Genomic DNA, 23,306 nt, shown 5'->3' with positions numbered 1-23,306 from the left:
ATTTATTGTAGGTCAGCTAGTACAGCTGTAAAGATAAAGAGGTTGGAATCTATTGATGCTTGATCAAAAGGACATTTATTAAAGGTGAACGATGCTTATTCTAAAATTGACAAAAGGATAAAACAAGAAGTCTGGCTAATCGATGCACCACCCCGTGGTGAAACTAACCTAGTGGACTAACTTTATGATGCATGTTGCTGCTGCATATATTTATCTGATATAAGTGATGTTGCTTGATGCATCAACTGGGGTATGCAGTGAGCTTTCTTTATCTTAGCTCTCACCTTCATTTGGGTTCTCCATATTGGTGAGTTTAGCCTTCACATGTAAAGAACTCTTGCATTGTCATTTGTTTTGGGAATCATAATTGAACTTCATGCTAAACATAACATCATGTTAAATATTTTTATTCGAAGCGAGAAGTAATTTTTTTGCAGACATGGTTGCTGATTGAGAGAAGTTCTTAAGCAAATCATTTTTCAGATATGAATACCAAACTGAATGTTTCCAAGTCAAATATCCTAAATTTCATGCCAGATTTGCTATGCTTAAGAGTGCCATACTTAACAAAAGAATTCTATGTTTGACTGAAATGACCATTTTCATTTGCTTCATTTATTGCAGGTTTTTGCTCCTACGTATTTTTTTTTCCTATCACCAGAAGTTTGTATCTTTGCAAGCATGTTTAGATTGATTTTAGTAAATTCCTAAAACTAATTCGAAAGACAATTTATGTGGTTTAAATGCAGATTTCATGGATGGAAAAGTTTGTGCAGAAGGGAACTGAGATCACTGCTCCTGTACCAATGGCCCCATCTGGAACCACTGGCCTTGGAGGCTTTGAAGTTCCTTCATCAAAAGGAGACACCCTACGTTCTGATGCAAGTGCTTTAAATATTGGGGTGCTCCATCTTGTACCAACTTTGGAGGTCTTTCCATTATTAGCAGACCCAAAAATGTACGAAAAATTGCATACTGGTGTTGCTTACTAGTTTGGTTAATCAATTTCTTGTGATAATTTTTGCTGAAAATGTTCTTTCATTATAGTTTTGAGTAATTTTTAAATTATTGTTCCCAATTAGTATCCCTTAAGGTGGCAAGAAGAAATGTAGAATGGTGGTGTCCATGGGGCACACTCATGATATAATCTTTTTGGATCTCTCCCCTTTGACTTGTGTTGCACTCTCTTTTCAGTTAGATGCTTTTTGACCTATTTTCTTTTATTGGCCTATAACACCTCCTTTACAGATTTAGGGAACACCCACTTGACCCCAACTAAACCCAAGACTAAATCCCAAAGCTCTCTAGCCACTGTACAATGAATAAGTAAGTGATCCACACTTTCCGCTTCGCAAGCACACAAAAAACACCTATTCGGGAGCTGCCAACCTCTTGATAGGCTCCAAAAAAGAGGTTGGCAGCTCCCGAATAGGTGTTTTTTGTGTGCTTGCGAAGCGGAAAGTGTGGATCACTTACTTATTCATTGTACAGTGGCTAGAGAGCTTTGGGATTTAGTGTTGGGTTTAGTTGGGGTCAAGTGGGTGTTCCCTAAATCTGTAAAGGAGGTGTTATATAGTTGGGGAGGTTCTTTTGTGGGAAAAAAAAAGAAAAAGTTTTGGAGTTCCATTCCATTATTCATATTTTGGATGGTTTGGAAGGAAAGGAATAGGTTAGCTTTTAGGGGGGGGGGTTTAGCAATTCAGAGGTTCAAATATTCTTTTGTTTGTTATATCTGGGGTTGGGCTAAGTTGTATATGGAGGAGAGGCCGCATTCCCTTTTAGATTTCCTGGAATGGATAGCTTCCAGTTGAGGGGTGGTTTGTTTTTTTTTGGTTTGTTGCTTGTTTTTGGCCTTTGCTGCCTGGTATACGTCCTGTATACATTGAGGTTTTTTTGCCTCTTTAATGAATTGTGTTTACTTATCAAAAAAAAAAAAACAACAAAGGAAAAAAAAAATGTTCTGGATTTCTCTTATGGCTATTGTATTTCATTTTTTGTCACTTGTCCTTACTGCCTGCAACATCTTCATGTTGTTTGAATAATAATTTCTTCTATACTTTCATTTTTTAAAATCTTCTATATGGTAGGCTCTCCAATAATTCATAATCATGTCAGAAGTTTATTTTATTTCGTGTTGGATAACTCTATCTGCTAGTATCTCTTACTTCTATATATGTTTCTTTGTAAGTTTCATTATTAAGCAAGTACACATGTATAGTTCTGATTTGACTGTGATTATGATTTTCTAGTTGTTTCCCATTTAAACACAGCTACCAAAATTGAGGACTCAACAATTTTTTATTTTTTATTTTGGCTACAAATAATCATAGTTAGTCATGTCACAAAATTCCTGAGTTTGAAACTGAAAATTCCTTGCAATGCTATTCCTTTTGCACATACATTAGCCATAAGATAAATCTCAAGATATATGTTTCTGACATTTTATTTCTCACATATCTACAGGTACGAGCCCAACACTATTGATCTTGCAGACCCCAGTGAACTGGAGTGAGTCACATACTGTGAATTTGCTGCTTATTTGGAATACCTATCAGTGCATGCTTCCATAAAAAAATGTTTATAATAGTTGGGATGCATGATCACTGAGGAGGCAAGTAGTGTATCTTTGACTTATATATTAGAATGTATCTCAATGTAGGTATTGGTTCACTGTGCTGTCAGAGCATTTGCCGGACCTTGTTGATAAGGTAAACATTCATCCTGATGAAACAACTAAGACACTTTCTCTTTCTCTCTTATATCAAGGCAACATCAAATAATGGACTATATATCATACAATTATGCATATATTTATAGAACATTAACCCTATATTTGATTCTTGGAAACTTTGAGGAATGAAAATTGTGAGGGAAAATAGAAGGAAAGAAAAAGTGAAGGAAAATAAAAAATATATTTAAAATTAATGAATTGTTTTTACACGTTTCTTCAAACTCATTCACTTATTTTTCTTCTTCAATATAAAAATTAAATACTTTTAAAATGCATAAGTTTCTAACCTATTTTAATTATATTTGATTTTCTTTCATATTTTTTTATTGTAAACCAAACATGAGAAAATAATTTTTCTTAACATTTTTTTTTTCTTTTCATAGTACTTTCCAAGAACCAAACATCTCCTAACTTTTTAATAACCTTCCCTAAATTTCAAGACATGTTTGGTGGCTGAAATAAGAATGTTTTTTTTTTAAATAAAAAATGAAATATATTATATTAATAATAGTAAAGGTACAAGAGAAGGCTGAGTGGTCCTTACCTCAAAATATAGAATTTGATCAAAGTAAGAAGATGCCCCTCTATACAAAACTATATACAAAGATAACCACCCCCCCAACTATCTCAAACTTTAGAATCACAAACCACAAGTCAGTTGAGTTTTATAACACCAAGAGGAACTCTTCTAAAAGCAACAGTACAAGGGGCCCATAGGGAGGAATAGAAGTGAAGTAAATCCCATAACATCCCTTTCGATCTCCCCTTATCCTAAAAAATCCTCTCTTTTGCCAAACAATCCACAATAAAGTGAGGCAAACAATTTACTAAAGTGTCTTGCATCTGATTGAATTCCCCAAACTTCTAAACGCAATAATTATCATGTCTCCAATACTCCTCGATGGAACCCAATCCAACCTTGCTAGATTGAAGAGCTTGTGCCATAGCCCAATAGTTAATGGGTAATGTAGAAAAAGGTGGGCAATTGATTCTCTATTTCCTTTGCATAGAATGCATCATTGAGGACAAGGGGATTTATAAGGTCTTCTCAACTATAGCATGTCATTAGTGTTTACCTTCCTATGTGCTACTAACCAAGCAAAGGTCTTAACCTTTGAAGAGGCTTTTGATCTCCACAAAAACTTGGTCAAAAGGAACAAGATAAGATTCGAGAAATTGGACAAGGCCAAGAAAAAAGATTTAACAGTAAAAAAGCCTAAAGAGGACAAAGACTAAGCTTTTGAATCTGCTGTAGAAGAAGATTAATGCACTGAACTAAGGGAGGACATGGGTCTTTGAAGGAGTTTAATTTTTATATTAGTAAGATTGTATATGGTAGAGGGGCCGTTTTCCCTTATAGATTTCCTGGAGTGGTTGGCCTCCAGTTAAGGGGTGGTTTGTTTTTTTGGCTTTTTGCTTGTTTGGCCTTTGTTGCCTTGTATACGCCCTGTATACGTTGGGGCTTTTCAGCCTTTTCTTTTAATGAATTGTGATTGCTTATCAAAAAAAAAAAAAAAAAAAAAGGATTGTGATGAAAGTTAAAATCCCAAGAGATTCACAAAAATAACTCTATGAAGACTAGGGAATTGTGAGCATAAAGGTTGGTCACCCCACCAGAGATTTTCTCAAAATGGATTCTCTCCCCATTCCCCACCACAAGATGAATATATGGGCATAAATCCTAAAAAACTTGTGCAATAGCCTTCCAAGGACATCTATGTGACCATCTAACCACCATGTTGGCGTCCTATCCATTAGGATACATCCCTTTGATACTCATAATAACCTGATGCGTTCACTCCTTTCCCTAGGGAACCTCCAAAGTCACTTCACTAAAAGAGCACGATTTCTTAAGGAAGAAATCCCAAACCCCCCAACTCTTTTGACCAACAAACAACATCTCACCTAATAAGATGATCTTTCTTCCCTTCCCTCACCCCTAATAAGAGGAAATCTCTTTGCATTTACTCAATCTTTGGGGTTATTGATATTGGGATCTTGAACAAGGAGAGGAAATAGTTAGGGATGTGAGACAAACTTGATTGAATTAAGGTAATCCTTCCCTCAGTGACAAAAAGACATTTTTCCACCCATCCAACCTCCTTGAGATTCTCTCAACCACCGAATCCCAAAAACCTATCGTCTTTAGGCTCCCTCCTAAGGGAAGACCCAAATAAGACAAAGGTCACTCTGACACTTTGCAATCAAGGATCGAAGCCAAACTAGACAACTCCTGGCTTCTATTAATACCTGATAAGGTGCTTTTTTCTAAATTGATTTTCAAACTTGATACTTGCCCAAAAACCAATAGGATTAGCTTGAGGTTTTGTAGATATTCTGGAGAGGCTTTAGAGAAGAAAATGATGTCATTTGTAAATTGTAGTAAAGACACTCTAGTCCTATCCCTACCCACAATGAAGCCCTCAATTAACCCACTTTCCTCCGCTCTGATCATCATCTTGCTTAGAACATCTACTCCTAAGGTAAAAAGAAAAGGAGAAAAGAGGTCTCCTTGTCTTAAAACGTTTAATGGCCTTAACCTAACCTTCCAACCTTTTGCATTTCCGTTAACAAGGATTGCAAAACTTGTTGAAGACAAGCAACACCTCATCCAAGATCTCCATTTTGGGCTGAAACTCTTCCTTTCTCGCACATGGTGCAAAAAGCCTCAATTCACATGATCATAGGCCTTCTTAAAATCGATTTTAAAGACCACCCCTTCCTCCCCTGACCTCCTTTTCTCATCCACCACTTCATTGGATATCAACATAGCATCCAAAATTTGTCTCCCTTCAACAAAGGCCCCTTGAGAGCTAAAGATTGTTTTGTGGAAGACTTTGCGTAATTGCCCTGATAAGACCTTAGCAATTATCTTATATAAGCTTGTAACTAGGCAATAAGTTTGAAGTCTGATATTTTAAAGGTTTGACTCTTCTTAGGCCTAGGGCAATGAAAGTAGCATTAGTACTTTGATTTATTATCCCATTATTGTGGAACTCTAGAAACACCCTCATAAAGCCCTCTTTGTCACATCCCAACACTCTTGATACGCTGCAATAGTAAACCCATATGGGCCAAGGGCCTTTTCCTTATTCAATTGGAAAACTGCAAGGCGTACCTCCTCTTTAGAAAAGGGCCGGTCTAGTCAAGTTGCACTCTCTCTAGAAATGGGGAACCAATCTAAACCCTCAACCCTCCAAGAAATACTTACGGGTTTGGAGTAGAGCTTCCCAAAAAAAATTTACTGTCTTCTCTGAGATAATTTCAATGTTGCTCAAAGTCATCCCCTTCTCAGAAACCAATGACTTAATGCACTTTCGCCTTCCATTGGCCACTCTATGAAAGAAATTAGAATTGCAATCCCCTTCTTTTATCAACGTGACCCTTGATTTTTGCTTCTAATGGACCTCTTCCTTTAACATCAATTCCTCTAACTTCCTTCTCCTTAAAGTCCTTTTAGATAATAGATCATGATTCAAATTCCATTCTTGTTCAATTATATCAATTCTACCTATGTCAGAAAGAATGAAATTTTTCCTCTCTCTTAAATCTCCAAAGGCCGCTCTATTCTAGTCTTTCAACTTTGATTTAATGAAACTTTAGTTTTCTCATGAACTTATGACTTTACCAACCGTCAACTTGACACTCTTGCCACCAAGCACTAAAATTGTCCTTAAACTCAGGATGGAACAACCACATATTCTCAAACCTAAAAGAAGTCAAGCCCCATTTAAAAGGATTAGTGATGGGGGAAAGCCTTTTAAAGTTTATTCAAGGAAGAAAGTGAAGACCTAAGTAAACTTTAAGTAGGATTAATATTAATTAGAATTGAATTGGGATTGGTATTTGTTGGAGTCTAATTAGGATTAGCTAGTTGAGTTATAATATAATTAGAATTTGAGTCATGATAGGTTATTAGTCCTAGTAGACTTTGGATGTTATAATTAGAATTAGAATCATAATAAGTTATTAAAGTCCTAGTAGACTTTGAATTTCTTAGAGAAGCCTATAAATAGGCTAATCAATGTAAATCAAAGGGATGAATTGATGAATAATATTATATTTTCTTTCATTGCAAGGTTGCAACCCTCAATGGTGAGACTCCATTGATTTTCTTCTAGGTGAGACTCCTAGAAAGCCTTAGTGAGACTCCAAGGTTTTCCATCTTTTCTTCATTGTTTCTTCTTTCTCTCTATTTCTTATCTTATAATTTTCTTTACCATCAAATTTATTCTTTGTTCCTCTCCTTACACCCTAAAAGTAAAACCCTAGCCCACCTACCCTTGAGTGTAGGCAACCATCCTAAGGTTGTCCTACATCAATTAGTCTCCAAACAAATTGGGCTATGATTTGAGTTCCATCTAGGAAGTGCCTCTCGTAGACTTTTGAGAGGAGAAATGGTCCCACTCAATTAAGAATAAGAATCTATCCAAGCTCTTGCAAATAGGAGCATCTTGCGATTAGAACAGTATTTTAGAAGCATTCTTGTTTTCAAAAAACAAAAATATGTTCCTTTTTTGCATCATTTTTAAATGTTAAAGTGCTTACATCTTTTGAAAACATAATAGACAATATTTTGGTCTTCTTTTTGAAAATGATCCATTTTCAAGAAATGTTTTTGAAAACGGCTAGTGAAAATTTGTTACCAAACAGATTTTTTCCCATCATTTTCTTTTTTTTTTTTTTGTTTCTAAAAATGGAGAAAGGTTCTACTTCTGCTGTATGTATATAACTTGAGATTAATGAAATTGATTTCTGTAGTTGATTGCATCAAATTACTTTGTTTTTCCCCAACTCCCAGTTTGGATTTCATGGAGACTGCAGAAAAGAAGTGAAAACTGGGATTTTATAATGGTACTGACATGCATGTATTCTTGCTAAATACTTTGTCTGCTTTCATGATGTGAAAATATGTCAGGCAGTGGCAAGTGAAGGTGGAACGGATGATGCTAAAAGAAGGGGTGATGCTTTTGCTCGTGCATTTTCTGCCCACCTGGCAAGGTATCTGTACACTCAGATATTTAATCTCTTCCATATGATTTGCATGGCTTTCTCTTGCAAAAAACAGAAAGCAGTGGGTTGGAGATCTGAAAGATGGAGATGTGCATTTGATGATCAGCAAGGATGGGCTGTGCTTGCAATTATAGGCCAACAAAATTTTCCTTTATGTTGCTAAGGACAAATATGACAATATGTCTGGGAAAGGACAAAAAATTTGATGATTAGGACTCTAATGTCGAAGTGCATGCCTGGCTTGGCTGCCACCCATTGCTACGTCAATTTAGCACATAATTGGTTTCAACATGAATCGATGGCTTGTATTTTCCAAATGCTTTTCTGCCTAATTTTTTTTTGCTGAAATGCCAGAATGTCCTGCTGTTTGTTCATTGCTGAATCATTCTAAAAGGGCTCTTGTTATCATGATTCACATTTATTATATTTTTGATGTGGAAAAAAGAAATTCTGTTGACAACCTGATGACTGATATTCTCTGATTCACTTTTCACTTGCAAATCATTTGAATAGATTGATGGAAGAGCCTGCTGCTTATGGAAAGTTGGGCCTGGCTAACCTTTTGGAACTAAGGGAAGAGTGCTTGAGAGAGTTCCATTTTGTTGACGCCTATAGAAGCATAAAACAAAGGTATCTGCATTTCTATTGATATACTTGTGGAATGTTTTCTGTACGTAGTTTCTTTTCTTTTATTTGTTCATTTATGTACGTTTTTTGACATAGATAACTGTGGACATTTTCTGGCTTATTTAGTTTCTACTACTTACACTATATGTAAGCAGTATGCTCAGATGTTGTATGATTACTTGAGCATAGAAGGGACATGCATAGATTTATGAAAATAGAATAAACCATAGAAATTCTATAAAAATGTGCATTGCTATGTTTTATAGTATCTTTTGATTAATTATTCATTCTAGTAATTATTAATTAGTACATCCTTCTTTCTTTTCTTATCATTAATTAAAACATCTTTTGTTTCTAATAAAAAAAAAATTGTTATTCATTCTAGTAATTTATCTTTATATTTGAAAGTTAACACCCACATGTGGGTCTCTTCATGCCTCTTATATTTTTTTCTCTTTTTCTGTTGTATCATATAGGGAAAATGAGGCTTCACTTGCTGTTTTGCCTGATCTTCTAATGGAGATTGATAGTATGAATGAGGTATGTATAATTTTTTCTTTCCCCTCCATTCATAGAAAGGCTGAAAATGGTAATAGCAGCATTGAATCTTATTCCATGCTGTAATTGTGACCAATATCTTAATTTTTTCGAATGTCTATTTCACTTTTTACCACTTGCTAAATTTATTCATTTAGAATTATAAAAACTTATTTCTAGATTGGTAAAATGCTTGTTATCCAGGATGGGACTGATATTAACTTAGATCATGATTTGTGTTGCAAATTTACTTATCAAAAAAAAAATGATTTGTGTTGCAAATTTGTGTTTATCTAGTTCATGGAAGCACACTTAAGCCACTCCAACTAACAGCTTTGTTATGTTTCCACTGATCACTCAAAGCATTATTTACTTGCAGGAAACAAGGCTGCTTACCCTAATTGAAGGTGTTCTTGCTGCCAACATCTTTGACTGGGGATCCCGTGCCTGTGTGGATCTCTATCATAAAGGAACAATTATTGAAATTTATAGAATGAGTCGTAAAAAGATGCAAAGGCCTTGGCGGGCAAGTGAACAGAAGATATATTGAAAATATTTAATTTGCATTAGAAGTTTATTAATTTTTATTTTGAACTAGTTGTCAAAAAGAAGATTATGAATAAAAAAACTTTTATTTTGTGATTTAGGTGGATGACTTTGACATCTTTGAGGAGAGAATGTTGGGGTCTGAAGACAAGAAGCCTCGCCCACATAAAAGGGCATTACTCTTTGTTGACAACTCAGGTGCTGATGTCATTCTAGGAATGCTTCCCCTAGCACGGGAACTTCTTAGACGTGGAACTGAGGTATGTTTGCTCCTTTGCAAGGCTGTTGAGAATGGTTCCAATCAAATTACTGAAGGATGACTAGTCCATGGCTCATCTTCTAGAAATTCTTTGCCTTGTTTTGTTTGCTTCAGTTTTATTTTTTATTTTTTGATCAGATTGTTTGTCTGCTTCATTAAGTTCAAACAATTGAATGGGATCATTAAATAATGCAACCTATGCAGGCATAAGTAGGGATGGCCTGGGAAATGCCTTCTTGGTAACCTACTGTACATGCCCTATAGGGATTGAGATGGTGCAGACCTTATATGGAGTGGGACTCTGATGGGGCTTCCCCTGCTCTCCAGCATTTGGTTCAGAACAGGAATGGGTTTTGGTTTGCCCCACCTCATCTGCCCTAATTGTTGAATAATAAGGGCATTTCAAACTTTTAGGATACCTCTTTGATATCAAACATGTGGGGCTTTTTCTAGATCTTTGAAACTAAGTATGGAAGCAGCATTCACAAGGTCTGATATAACAATTAGCATCCAAAATCTCACCCCTTTGTCATTCATTGCCGTTAGATGTTTTAAATTTCATACTAGTAACTAACTGATCAAAAAAAAAAAAAAATTTCATACTAGTAACTATTGCATGGATATCATAGATGGCGCTATACTCTTCAGAAAAATTCTACTCTTTCCATTTAATGCTTTAAACAAATATTGATGTCTGATTTTTGACCTTCCAGTTTGAAGTCTCACTAATTCATTTCATTGCCTTAAAAGTACATGATCTGAATAGCTTAGTTTTCAATTAAAATAAAATTTTGCTTTATAAGTGTTAGAAAATATGAGGCTAATCCAATCTATGGTATTCACCCTAGAGGGGGGGTGAATAGGGTGATGGTCTTTTTTTGCAAATTTAAACTATGTGAATGTAAGAGACAATTATATGCAAGTATATAATAAACAATATAAAGACAATTGCATATAAATTAAAAGAGTAGGGAAGAAAGAATGCAAACACAAGAGTTTATAGTGGTTCGACGCAACCCGACCTACATCCACTCTCCTCTAGCTTCAATCCCAAGCTTGAGGTTCCACTAATTCAAGGCTTCCAAACCAAGCCTTCAAGAAATACAATTGGATTATGGTTCCAATTCACCATCTTGGACTTTTGGCTCCAAGCACCCTTTACACTTCTCAAGAGATACCACACTCTTGAGAAACTTCCTCTCAAAGGTTTACAAATGAATGATCTCACAAAAATCCTAGCACAAGAACTTTAAGCTCAAATGATACAAGAAAACTAGGATTGAAAAGTGCACTAAATATATGCAAGGTTTAGAACAATGGTGCACTCAAAAAACACTCTTCCAAGGCTCAAATATAATCAAGAAAGGTTTGGGAAGGTTAAGCTTTTGAAACAATGAAAATTGAAGCCTTTTTATAGAAGAGAAAAGCCAAACTAGCCGTTTGGGGTTTTGACTGGTCGAGCTAGGGGTCGATCGGTTGACTAGTCGTTAGCATTTAATGTTTGGTAGGTGACCGTTGGACCTCGACTGGACCTTAACCGGACCTCAATCGGACCTCGACCGGTTGAAGTTCAACCTTGACCTGTTGAACAACCGTTCTGGAAGAAAGAAAATTTTTTGCACCCTCAACCGGTTGAACTTGCGGTCAACCGGTTCCTCACTCGGTTCAACCGATTGAGCCGTTTTTTGGCTCAACAACCAACTTTTTTAACTTAAAACCTTTTAAAACAAGTTTGAAACACATTTAACATAAAGTTTTAGTTGAAAAACATGAAATCATTCAATTCTTAAAATATTTAAAACAAAATAACTTTTGGATGATTTTGGTGTATAAGTAAAAAATGTAATGCATGAAAATCCTAGTGCACTAACAACCTTACAAAGAGATCTTTTGAAGTTTGGGTCTTTGAAAACCACTTCTCTTTGAGGTGGTCTTCTTCTTCATGATTTCTCCTTGGTTTGATTTGTCTTTGTGATTGCCACTTTGGAAATCGTCTTGCCTAATCAACTTGAAATATAATCATTAGTTTTAAACCTTGTTTTGTTATCATCAAAATCAAGATTAACCAAACCTTGGTTTCACAATAAGCTTTGTGTCTTCTGCAATACATTTGTCTTTATTGCTGTGGGTTTATGTTGTTTGCTTTTGCAGGTAGTATTGGTTGCAAACTCCCTTCCTGCACTAAATGATGTCACTGCAATGGAGCTTCCTGACATTGTGGCTGAGGCTGCCAAGGTGTGTGTATTTGCATAAACTCTGGGCAGTTTGAATCTCTCTCTTGTATTTCAGTATCATCTACATGTTTATACAATAGTAAACACACAGTCATGTTATTTACTCATCCCTTTTCTTCTTCTTCTTGACATGGTTTTGGATTTTTTAGGTAAATAATTGTTTATTTATTCTTATTGAACACTTTTACCTTTTGTAGTACTTTGAGGTCTGATTTCTATTTATGAAGCAAGGATGCATATGAGAAGCACATTAAAACATAAATTTTCCATTTTGTTTTACATAGCATTTGGGGCACACCCTTCTGCTTTTTGTAGTGTTGAAAATAAGTTGATTGCTTGTAATAATAATAAATAAAAAAACGGGGTTTCTTTGCTTTCCTAAATTCTTATCAAAAAATTTCCATTTAATCTTGTAACACATTCATGAAGACATTTAATAAGATAATCATTCTTCATGTACTCATTTTTATTTCACTTTTTCTTTATGTGTGTGTTTATTTTCTAGGCATGCAATTATTTGCTTATTGATATTGATCCAAATTTCTTTTCCGTGCATCTGAGGCCATTTTTACTTAGCCTTTGAAGATTGAATTGCATTAAAATCATCATCGTAAAACATGAAATAGTGCCAATTTCTCGAAATTCAAAAAAATCCTGCAATGGCAATTAAGAACCTTTTCCAAATACAATCAAATAATTTTGCAAAAATACTCATTCCATGCTGTGGAAAGAAAAAAGACACAGGAACATCATGTGTATGTCTGTTTGCGACATCCAAGCAACCACTACCTCATGTAATTAATAGACTAGTTCCTCCTCTGATAGATACGAGAGGGGAAATTTTGGGGAAAAAACTCAGAGATGCATATCCTTAAACCTAAAGAGCATCTGCATCTATAAACTATTTCTTTTGCATTTTAGTATTTGTTGATTAAAATAAGGGAACTGATTCTTCTGGTCCACAGCATTGTGACATTCTCCGTAGAGCTGCTGAAGCAGGAGGTCTACTTGTGGATGCAATGGTCAACATCCAAGACGGTTCTAAAGATAGTTTGTCTTCAGTTCCTTTGATGGTTGTTGAGAATGGGTGTGGAAGTCCTTGCATAGACTTAAGGCAGGTCAGCTCTGAGCTAGCTGCTGCAGCAAAAGAGGCTGATTTGGTATGCTATTGTCATATCCTGAAATTCTGGTCAAATTTTATTCAATACAATCTTACTGGGATCTAGTATGTTTGATTTTTCTGTGTTTTGTCCTTCCTCCTGAGGGAATAAAATGTTGTGTGCATAAAATTGATGTTCTGTGCAGATTATCTTGGAAGGGATGGGCCGAGCTCTTCATACCAACTTCAATGCTCGGTTTAAATGTGATGCTCTCAAGGTATGATTTTACTGGTTCGTTAATTTTCTTTTCTTTTGAATGAAGATGAGAAGAAATGGTATGCTTTCCTGCCTGACTATTGAATGATTCCCACCACCAGTTTTCTTCAATCTGATAGAACATATCATTATGTGGCTATAATAATAATAATAATAAATAATAAAAAAAAAAGTCAACCATTCTAGATGTTCTTTACGAGTCATAATAACATGAAGAATTTGTTTTGCAGCTTGCAATGGTGAAGAATCAGAGGTTGGCAGAAAAATTGATCAAAGGAAACATTTATGACTGCGTTTGCCGATATGAACCAGCCCCTTGAAAGCTTCCAGTCCCTTGATTCCAACAATTGGCTTCTGTTCTCACCATTTCCATCGTGGACTCACAAATTGAGAGGGCACAGTCCAGAATTGGGACTATACAGAATAAAAAGAAAGCTCCACATAAACCTATAGATTTGTGGTTTCCTTTCATTTAGATCGTGTCGGGGGCTGAAACATTGTACCTTCAAATTGAGCCCCTTTCAACACCCTATACCCAATTACAGAACATAGCAACTTGTACTTCTTTTTCTTTCCAGAGAAAATGAATGATTAGGAAATTCACATCAGTGCTTGAGCTCCTTGGGTGTTCTTTGAATGCAGGTCATAACCTCTGCAGCAAAGCTGCCTGATTCTATTAAGTCAAATCGCATTAAAAATAAATAAAGAAAAAAAAAAGAAAAGAAAAGAAAAGAGAAAACCAGTTTAATTCCTTGTTTTTGTTAGTACATGAAGCATGATTCATCTTTGATAAGCAGTTGCAGATTATGGCTTTGTAGAGGTTGATGAAGAGTAATGATATTCCCATTTTCTTTGGGAGATATATTCCTGAGGATGGACTAGACCCTATATGCTTACTAAAATTTGACTTAGATGGCTGACTCTAAGGTTGGGTGTTTGGCATATGAGAATATGAGTGAAAATAAAATAAACCGAGAATTAAGGTGAATTATAATATTATGTAAAAGATAGAAATCAAAACCCCAATGAGAGTGAGATTAAGTAAAGCACGTTAATAAATGAGAATGAAATTGATTTTTTAGTGTTGTGAAGGGAGGATGAAACAATTATTTGCCGTTAAATTTTCAAAATAAATTGCCATTTTCTAATCTCAATTTATTGTTGAATTTCATTTTTGTTGGAGCCCTTAGCATCGAGGGCATTTGGTCTAGTGGTATGATTCTCGCTTTGGGTGCGAGAGGTCCCGAGTTCGATTCTCGGAATGCCCCAGTCACAGAATTTGTTTTTTAAGGCAGTGACTCAGTACTTTTTCTTTTTTCTTTTTTCCCGTTTCCTTTCTCGACAACCAAACGCCAGATAAACTTCGATGTTATTGCATTCCGGAGAGCAATAAATCATTAAATTGTGCCTTTTCTCAGCTAAGCAGAGCATAAAGTTCCAGTTCATTGGCTTGTGACACCAGATAAACTTCGATGTCCATTGCATTGCGGGGGGCAATACATTGTGCCTTTTCTAGCCAAACAGAGCAAAAAGTGGCATTTCACTGACCGGTGGAGTCGTTCAGGCGACTAAGGAAGGTGGGGGGCCAGGAGAAATTAACACTTTTGAATTTGAAACGTTGATGGTACAAACATGAAATTATTGTTCACGTGGATCACCTCTGAATTCTGACCTCCCCTTCCCTTGTCTTTGGCGGTACCCCCAATTTGTCTAGGGCTTGTCTACTCGCTATCCTCACTATCCTCACACCCACCACCTCCTCTCTTCACCCGTGACAACCCACTCACGGCCATAGATTACGTTGAAATGAATACAGTCAGATTTCATCTGTGACAGTCGCGTGAGAAACGTGCTCTGCACCGACTCTCACTGCTTGTCACACCCATTGGATCTTTGCCTTGTTTGCTGCTTCATAGGTGGGTGGCCCCCCCCCCCACTTTGTTCCCACTTTTAGGCCTTGGATAGCAAGAATAGGATCCACCAACCCCACTTTTATAAAATAAATTTTTCTTTTTTGAGCCATCTCTTCTGAAATTTTAAGAATATATGCTCCAAAGTTCATGGAAGCTAAATCATTTTTGTTCATTCAAATGATAAAGATTTAAGAGCCTCAACAAAATTTGTAAAACGAGAGTTTTAATTTCATCCAAAGTTTCTATTTGTATGACACCTACGCAAAAATTCTAAATTTTACAAATACTTACCAAATGAACTTGTGACGGTTTAAAATATTTGAATTCAATTAAATTTGCCTAAAGTTTATCCTTGTTAATTTACACATAGACATGAAAACATAGACCTTAGATTTTACAAATAATTACTTAATGTATAATTAAGTGTATGATAAAAATAATTTACATCGGTTGCTAAGAACTTGATGATAGAAGTAATTTACATTCAAGGACTTAGAACTTGATTCATGATCCTAGAGAACTCGATTTGTAATTTTAAATAAAAGATTTGGCTTTAAAAGAAATGTTAATGTAGATGATAGTTAATTGATCCAATTATCATTATCAAATTTAGCTGAAGCTAATTTGATTTTTTTTTTTTTAAGGAAATGTATTGTTTGGGTTAGTTAATTAGACCAATCAAAGATTTCACGAGTGTTATAAGAAATTAACAATTAATTAATAGATCAATCAATATATGTTGTAAGGATTTCACATGAACTCCAAGTGCTCAAAGGATCCAAAGTCAATAAAGGTAATCGCATCCTATAAAAGAAAAAGACAAGAGATGGATGATGGATTGGTCTTACTAAGTCCATGGACTAGGATTGATGGCATATTCTTGGCATGTCTATCCATAGTGATTGGCTTGGTATAATAATAGATCACCCATTAGTAGAAGACCACTACTTTTAGATTAATTGATTGGATGAAAGTTTTTTATATTGTATTTTTTTTTTCATTTCAACTAAATTTAGTAAAGATTTGTTGTATCTTAAATGTATGGTAAATTATTTTTACATGTAGACACGCTTCTCATATTATTGACCTTATAAGTGACATACATAACTTTGGGTGACTCACCTCGATTTATAACCTCAAATAAAAGGTTTGATTCCAAAAATAATACTGATAGAGCTAATATTTGTTAATTCAATTATTATTATCAAATTTCAAGTGATTTAGAATTTGATTTGCCATTCCACATAATTGGATTGATTTTGAAAAACAATATTGGTTTAGATTAAATTTTATGCTAATTTTTTTAGAAATATATTGTTTGACCTTGTTAATTAGAAGATTCTATGTATGTTATAAGGAGCCCACCATTGGTTAATTAAATCAATCAAAAGTTTTTATATGTATTGTGAAGAATTAGCATGAGTTATTAAGTGCTAAGAATATCTAAACTCAATAAAAGTAGGTAAATCGTGATAGAGGGCAAAGGAGAACAAATGGGTGATGGATTGAAATTAATAGGTTGATTGACTTGGATGGATTGTATGACCTTGTATTTGTTTCAATCATGAACCCTTCAATTGGTATGGTATGATGGTCGATCATTGTTAATCGAAGGCTTTATTTTGAGTCAATGAAATCCTTTTATATTGTAAGATGATTTATTTATTTACAATTAATGTGTTGTAAGGAGTTCACATTAGCAATAGTGCATAGAGGATCCAAAGTTAATAAAGGTAGCCAAATTGTGATAAAAGAAAAGAAGAAGAGATTGGTAATGAATTGGTCTTACTAGGTTGATTGACTTACATCGATAGACAATAGATTGCTACTTAAAAAAAGACCGCTACTCTCATATTAATTGACAAATATCGTATTTTTTGAGCTACTAGTTAATTAATCTAACTATTATTAACAAATTAGGTAAAATAATTATTTTATTTTATTCAAATGAAATAGCTCTCTAGATGTTCATCCTAAAAGGTAGTCAAATCATGACAGGGAGGGGGGAGAGAGAGAGAATGCTAAATTAACCCTAGTAGGTTCTTTTTCTTGTATTAATTGCACTACATCGACACACCATTGTCAATCAATCATAAAAAAATTAATGACTTGACAAGATAATCCATCTCCTTCTATAGAGTTGTTATTCTTTTATTGATCAACCCATCTCTCTCGAAGTTTAAATTGAATATAATTAGTCATCATTAATTTAAAATTTTATCAAATACCTCATTTATCATTTTATTTATTTATTTTTTCACTCGCGTTTCATTTAATAAAAGAGATATTTAGTAAAATTTCAAACTTATGATGCCTAAGTGCAATTAGCCAAACCATTAAAGGGAGCGAGTGAAAATTTACCAATTGATCAATTGAATGAATTTCTCTATATTAAATTTCATAAAGATTTGTTGTTTTTGGATACCTCGAATTATTTTTATCTATAAACACATATATAACAATCTTAAACTTACAAATAATTACATATCATGTCATTACCTATGAGATAAGTAACTCATTGTATTACGAGTATTAACTTGCATTGTGTTACCATTATTATGAAGACTTATCTCATATATAGCCATTTATATTCCCAAAATCAATAAATATAAAGAAAAAGAAAAAAAGAAAAGAAAAGAAGAGCAAGGTGATGAATGAACCTTCCTAAATAGATTGATTTGATTCGATTAACAAATTTTTATATATTGACTAATTGGTAATCGCATTATTGTAAGGCAAAAACATTGATGGAGTAGATAGATTTTTTTTTTTTTTTCTAATAATGATATTTTTTCCTTTTATTTCTAAAAAATTTAACTATATTTATGGTAAGATCATACTTTTAAATGGGTCAAAAATAAGTCAAAAATTTGTTAAAAGAAAATCAAAAGGTAAAAGTAGATAGTTTTTTATTAAACAAAAGAGAAAAAAAAAAAAAAAAGGAAAAAAAAAAAAAAACCAAAGAAAGAGAGAGAAAAATGAAAGGAGGGGCTTCGAATGCGGACAAATGCATAAGAATAGAAGCATAAGCATCTAGGAAAAAGAGAAAAGAAAGGAAAACGACACTATGTTAGTATCCGTATCTTTTGCTCAGTATTTTCTACCGAGAAAATTTCATTTTCCCGACATTTCCGACTCCAGAAATTATTTTCTTTCCTAACTTCAAACCCTTTTCCGGCTAATCATATCTTCTTCGCATCGTGATTTTAGCTATTCTTTAACTCTGACGGGTTGAATCGTTTCAGTCGCAGTCTCAGAAGAAATGGAAAGCCAAGCCCTTAAGGTATTATTATTATTATTATTTGGTGGTGATGATCATTATTATTATTATTATTATTTATTATTATTATTATTATTATTTTTATTATGTTTGCATCTGTTAATGAAATGTTGTGTTTATTTCTGAATTTCTTTTTGGTTTAGTTGGTTTCTCTTTAGCAAAACCATAAAGCTTTGGTTTTTTTTTGGGGTGATTTTTTTTTTTTCGGTTCTGTTTTTTGATCAGTTCTGAAGTTGATGCGATTTTGATCAATTTGGGGGAAAAGAAAAGCAATGGGAGAAAAACCAAATGCCCCAAAAACCCTAGCTGAGGACCCAGGTGCAAAAGCCCTAGAAGAAGCTTCTGGGTCATTTGGTTTCAGTGAGAGTCCAACTGGTTCAGTGTCAGTTTTGGTGGAAAAGAATGGTGGAAGTGCTGATGTTGATGATAAGGACAATGGGGTCAGCAATGTAGTAGTTGCCACTCTTGCTGGTACTGAAAAGTGTTTGGGTGTTGGTCAGACCGAGAAGTGTTGTTTATTGAACGAAGGGGTGGTGGTGGAAACTAAGGTGCATGGGGCTTCAGATTCTGTGGAATCCCAAATAGTTTTGCCTCAAAACAATGAAGTTAGTGTAGAGGGAGATACGTCTTTGTCTGAAGTGGGGAGGATTGGCAATGGGGATGAGAAAAGTGGGATTGAGAAAATGGTGATGGACGAAGAAATGAAAGATTGCCCCATGTCACCATTGGATGGGGTTGAGTCGCCGAAGAAGATAGAAGTTTCTGGAGATGGCATTTCGCTTGTTGTGGAAGTTTCTGGTCCACCAAGTGGAGTTATAGGGGATAATCTAGATGAAGCAAATTGTTCAGGGTTAGAGGTGGATGCAAAGAAGACAAAAGAATCTGGGAACAAAGAGGGAGAGGCAATTGATAATCAAGATTGCAAATTTTCTATAGGAGATTTGGTATGGGTCAAAACCAAAAGTGAGAGTTGGTGGCCTGGTCAGATTTGTGATCCTATGGATGTGTCAAAGTATGTGGCAAAGTGCAGCTCGGGCCACAGCTTCTTGGTTGGGTACTTTGGGAATGGAAAGTTTGATTGGTGCAGTCCATCTCAGTTAAAACCTCTTCATGAAGACTTTGAACAGATGTCAGGGCAAACCAACTCTAGAAGTTTCCTTGGAGCCGTTGAGAAGGCTGTCAATGAGATTGGTAGGCATGTGAAGTTGGAGATGACTTGTTCTTGCATTTTGAAAAAGAGTAGGACTGAACTTCCTAGTCTGTTGGCTGGTAATTCTGGAGTGAAGGAAGAACTGTCTGTGCCAGAGCACAAAATGTGTGATTTAGTTGCTCCCTTTGAACCTGCAAAGTTTCTTGCACATCTGAAAAATCTTGCCCGAGTTGTTTCTATGTCTAGCATGCTTGAATTTGCTGTTTTGAAGAGTCGTTTATCTGCATTTTACTGTTCAATAGGCCATTGTCAATTGTCTATGCGTCAGCTCCGGGGAACGAATGATATAGAAGACAGTGCTGGGGATGAGTTGACAGCCAGAAGCAATGTTGATGACCAAATTAGAGAACAAAATCAAGATGGGTTTGGCAAAACTCCCTCAACATCACTGCAGAAGGAATCAGAGAATTTGCAGGATAAAGTTTCTCATACAAAGAAAACTGTTGGCCCTGCTAAGATTTCACGACAGGATATGGATGTTGTACAGGAGAACCACAGAAAGGATGTTGCTGAAGAAGAAATTATATCCAACAATCCGCCATCAAAAACCAGGAAGAGAAAAAAGAGGGGAGGTTTTCAAGTTAGGAAGGAATGTCATGAAGCTGAAGACGTTGGTAAATTGGCTTCTTCCTCTGAGGAGGCTGGTCTCTCAAGGTCTCCAACAACAATGGAGAACAAAGCATCAAATGTCAGAGATGGTGATAGTGGGACCGGAACAAAATCTGAAAAGGGTGTTGAATCCAGGGAAAGAAAGAAGAGCAAGTACTTATCTCCTCCCTACATAAACTTAAACTGGGGGCGTAAAGGCCCTGTTTTGGAAGATTCTGAAACAGAAGACCCCAAGGTTCCCAAAGTTTCTTGTGCTGGGGTGGGCATGAATGAGGCTTCAGAACAGCTTGGTGCACCCCCTCCAATTGTAAAATGTAGTGGCAAGGCACAGAAAAAAAGGTCCAGAAAATCTGTTAGTGAGGGAAACACTTCTGGTGATGTAGATTCAATAAATGCATCTTCTGCTGTAATGCTCTCAGAGCTTCGTTTTGCAGCTCTAGATTGTCTTTATCCAAGCGAAAGAAAGAATTTTGTTTCAATTGAGAGATTCTTTCATAGGTTCAGATGTTCAATGTATAGTGAGGCATCCCAATGTAAGATGTATGAAAATAATATAAGTGGTGAGAAAGAGGCTTTAGCAGCAGAACCCAGCTCTTTGGAGAAAGGGCCACTGGAAATTAAGCTTCCTATAAAACCTGAGCCAAAGAAGAGAAAGAAAAAGGAAAAAGTGACGCTAAAGCATTTGGCTGAACTGACTGCTGGCATACCAGATGCCAGTGGAAACCATGTGAAATCCAGCTTACTTGGAAAAGATTCTGCAGGAGATGAGTTGCGAGGTGTGAATGGGCATTCCCATAATATGCAGGAGATGAGTTGCCAATCATCCAAAGGGAAACCTGGGCGGAAGATGATGAAGAAAAAGGAAGGAACAAATTCAAAGAGATCAAAGACCAAGCCTACTCCTGGCCTATTAGATGTGAATGTTGGCATTGTTACAAGCAGTTCACTGATAAATGATTCTGGGGAGGTGAAGCCTCTTGCACCAAATGGAAAACCTGAGCCAAATAAGAGAAAGAAGGAAGGTGCAACCTCAGAGCGTCTGCATATGAAATTCACTGCTGGAATACCAGATTTGAATAGGAATAGTCCAGTACCCAGCCCATCGGTGGAAGATTTGCAAGTTATGAGCACTGTTGCACTAGATGTAAATGGAAATAATGCTAAACCCAGCCCATCAATGAAAGATCTGCCGGGAATGGGTCTGCATTCACTTGGAGTTATTCCTGAGCTGAATGGTAGGGAGGGGAAGGAAGGAGCATCTTCAAATGGTGAATTTACTGTTAGCCTACCAGAGGTTAATGGAAACATTGCTAAATTCAGTTTGATGGTAGAAGATTCGCAGGTGACAAGCCTGCTTGCACCTGGAGGTAAACTGAAGCCTAGGAAAAGAAAGAGGAAGGAAAAGGCAATGATGGAGTGCCCAGAAATCAATTGCGCTGCTAGCATACCAGACTTGAATGGAAATAGTGCTGAACCCAGCTCAACAGAAAAACATTTGCTGGAGATTAATTGCCTTTCATCTAAAGTTAAACCTGAGCGGAAGAAAAGGAGGAGAAAAGGAGAAGTTGGAAACAAAATTGTTGGTGGGATGCTGGATATAAATATGAATTATAATAAAGTGGCGAATACTGCAGAAGCTCTTGGTACCACTCTTACCTTGACATTTGCCCAGGGATCCCCCATGCCTTCAAAGGAAGCTCTGGTTGAAGCATTTTTCAAGTTTGGACCACTGAAGGAGTCAGAAACAGAGGTGTTGAAAGATTCTCCGGGTGCCCAGGTTGTCTTCATAAGATATTCTGATGCCAGAGAGGCCTTTCAGAGTTTAGAAAAATGCAGCCCATTTGGACCCGCCCTTGTCAATTACCAACTCAATCATTCCTCGGCTGCTTCTATGGCTTTGGAGCAAGATAGGAATCAGCCGGCGGCTCTAGCTTCTCAGCCTGTGGAGTCATTGAAGACCCCAGCAAGATCTTCTGGTTCAAAGCCTCCAATTGGAGAGGCACGTCCCCTTTTCTTTATTAGGCAGAATCTTGAGATGATGACCTCAATGTTGGAGAAGTCAGGGGACAATCTTTCTCCAGAGATGAGAGCCAAATTGGAGGGTGAGATTAAAGGGCTCCTTAAGAAAGTAAGCACAATGGTTGGCTCCTCTTCCTCTTCTTAGTTCCAACTGCACTATATTGGATGTTCTGTCGAGGTTGTTTATAAGTGCATTGCAGATGACTCTATTGTAGACTGGGTTTGTTTCTCCCTGTGTGACCTGTTTGTTTCTACTCACTCCAAATGTTTAAATTTTTAAACTCAACCTCCATGGTTAATTGCATTGAGTGGGACAAGATGCAGTGGTCTATAATTTAGATGGCTACATTTATTTCTTTTATTGCCTGTGAGAAGAACTTAGATGAAAAATTTGCATTTCTCCTTGCAATGAATCCAAGAGTCACCACAATAGCTTCACAGAATTCTATATGCTATTTGCTCCATGGATGAGAGCCGGGCCAAACCCATTTGGAATCATAGCAGTTCCAAGGGCAATAAGAACCAGCATAGGCAGCCTCACTATATAGTAGCAGCAGGTGGTTGAATCATGTGAACTGCAATGTAACTTTCCAGCAATTTCTTCCCTCTTATGGTGCTTCTTGAAATAAATTCACTCAAATATACAAACATAAAAAATCAGAATTCAAGAAAGAGGGTGGAGGCTGGTTTACAAGCAGATAATTTCAAGCCTACTGATTTTCCAATTCAACTGTTTTTGCACATTCCCATCATTCTATTTCTGGTAGGAATTAATTTCTTCTTTCTAATTATGAGATTTTTCATATGACTCATACCTTACTAAGAAAACAATAGAAGACTTGAATGGAAATGAATTCTCACACACAAAAAAAGGGATTTTTAAGCAGCACAGCAATCACTGAAACCAATCGGTTTTACCGATGACACAAACTGAATCAAAGTACACCAACGA

General features: G+C 35.9%; 2 protein-coding genes and 1 non-coding gene across 10 annotated transcripts in view; all 3 read left to right on the top strand.

Annotated features, from left to right (window-relative positions):
- LOC100255260 (pantothenate kinase 2) overlaps positions 1-13,931 on the top strand; it is a 31,452-nt gene extending 17,521 nt beyond the window's left edge. For all 8 annotated transcript variants that reach the window (XM_010664865.3, XM_010664866.3, XM_059734082.1 and 5 more), the window contains 12 exons: positions 750-958; positions 2,464-2,508; positions 2,660-2,708; positions 7,650-7,732; positions 8,258-8,374; positions 8,848-8,911; positions 9,288-9,434; positions 9,556-9,714; positions 11,865-11,948; positions 12,913-13,107; positions 13,253-13,324; positions 13,554-13,931. In XM_010664865.3, the coding sequence (XP_010663167.1) occupies positions 750-958; positions 2,464-2,508; positions 2,660-2,708; positions 7,650-7,732; positions 8,258-8,374; positions 8,848-8,911; positions 9,288-9,434; positions 9,556-9,714; positions 11,865-11,948; positions 12,913-13,107; positions 13,253-13,324; positions 13,554-13,643 (1,314 nt within the window). In that variant the 3' untranslated portion in view covers positions 13,644-13,931. The remainder of the gene's footprint in view (positions 1-749; positions 959-2,463; positions 2,509-2,659; positions 2,709-7,649; positions 7,733-8,257; positions 8,375-8,847; positions 8,912-9,287; positions 9,435-9,555; positions 9,715-11,864; positions 11,949-12,912; positions 13,108-13,252; positions 13,325-13,553) is intronic.
- Positions 13,932-14,519: 588 nt separating this feature from the next.
- On the top strand, positions 14,520-14,591 carry TRNAP-UGG (transfer RNA proline (anticodon UGG)). Its single transcript has one exon. It is a non-coding gene; the product is annotated as a tRNA-Pro (tRNA).
- A 3,655-nt stretch (positions 14,592-18,246) lies between these two features.
- LOC104882283 (PWWP domain-containing protein 3) lies at positions 18,247-22,715 on the top strand. Its single transcript, XM_010664868.3, has 2 exons — positions 18,247-18,519; positions 18,742-22,715. The coding sequence occupies exon 2, from the start codon at positions 18,789-18,791 to the stop codon at positions 22,497-22,499; it is 3,711 nt and encodes a 1,236-aa protein (XP_010663170.1). The 5' UTR covers positions 18,247-18,519; positions 18,742-18,788; the 3' UTR covers positions 22,500-22,715.
- The last annotated feature ends 591 nt before the right edge of the window (positions 22,716-23,306 follow it).

The sequence above is a fragment of the Vitis vinifera genome, chromosome 17 (assembly GCF_030704535.1).
Source record: "Vitis vinifera cultivar Pinot Noir 40024 chromosome 17, ASM3070453v1".
NCBI lineage: Eukaryota > Viridiplantae > Streptophyta > Magnoliopsida > Vitales > Vitaceae > Vitis > Vitis vinifera.
Note: the sequence above shows the minus strand (reverse complement) of the source record. Positions and strands in the feature narration are given on the sequence as shown.

What these genes read in the sequence shown, in the direction of transcription:
- LOC104882283 (XM_010664868.3), top strand. Translation starts at nt 18,789, where the DNA reads ATGGGAGAAAAACCAAATGCCCCAAAAACCCTAGCTGAGGACCCAGGT.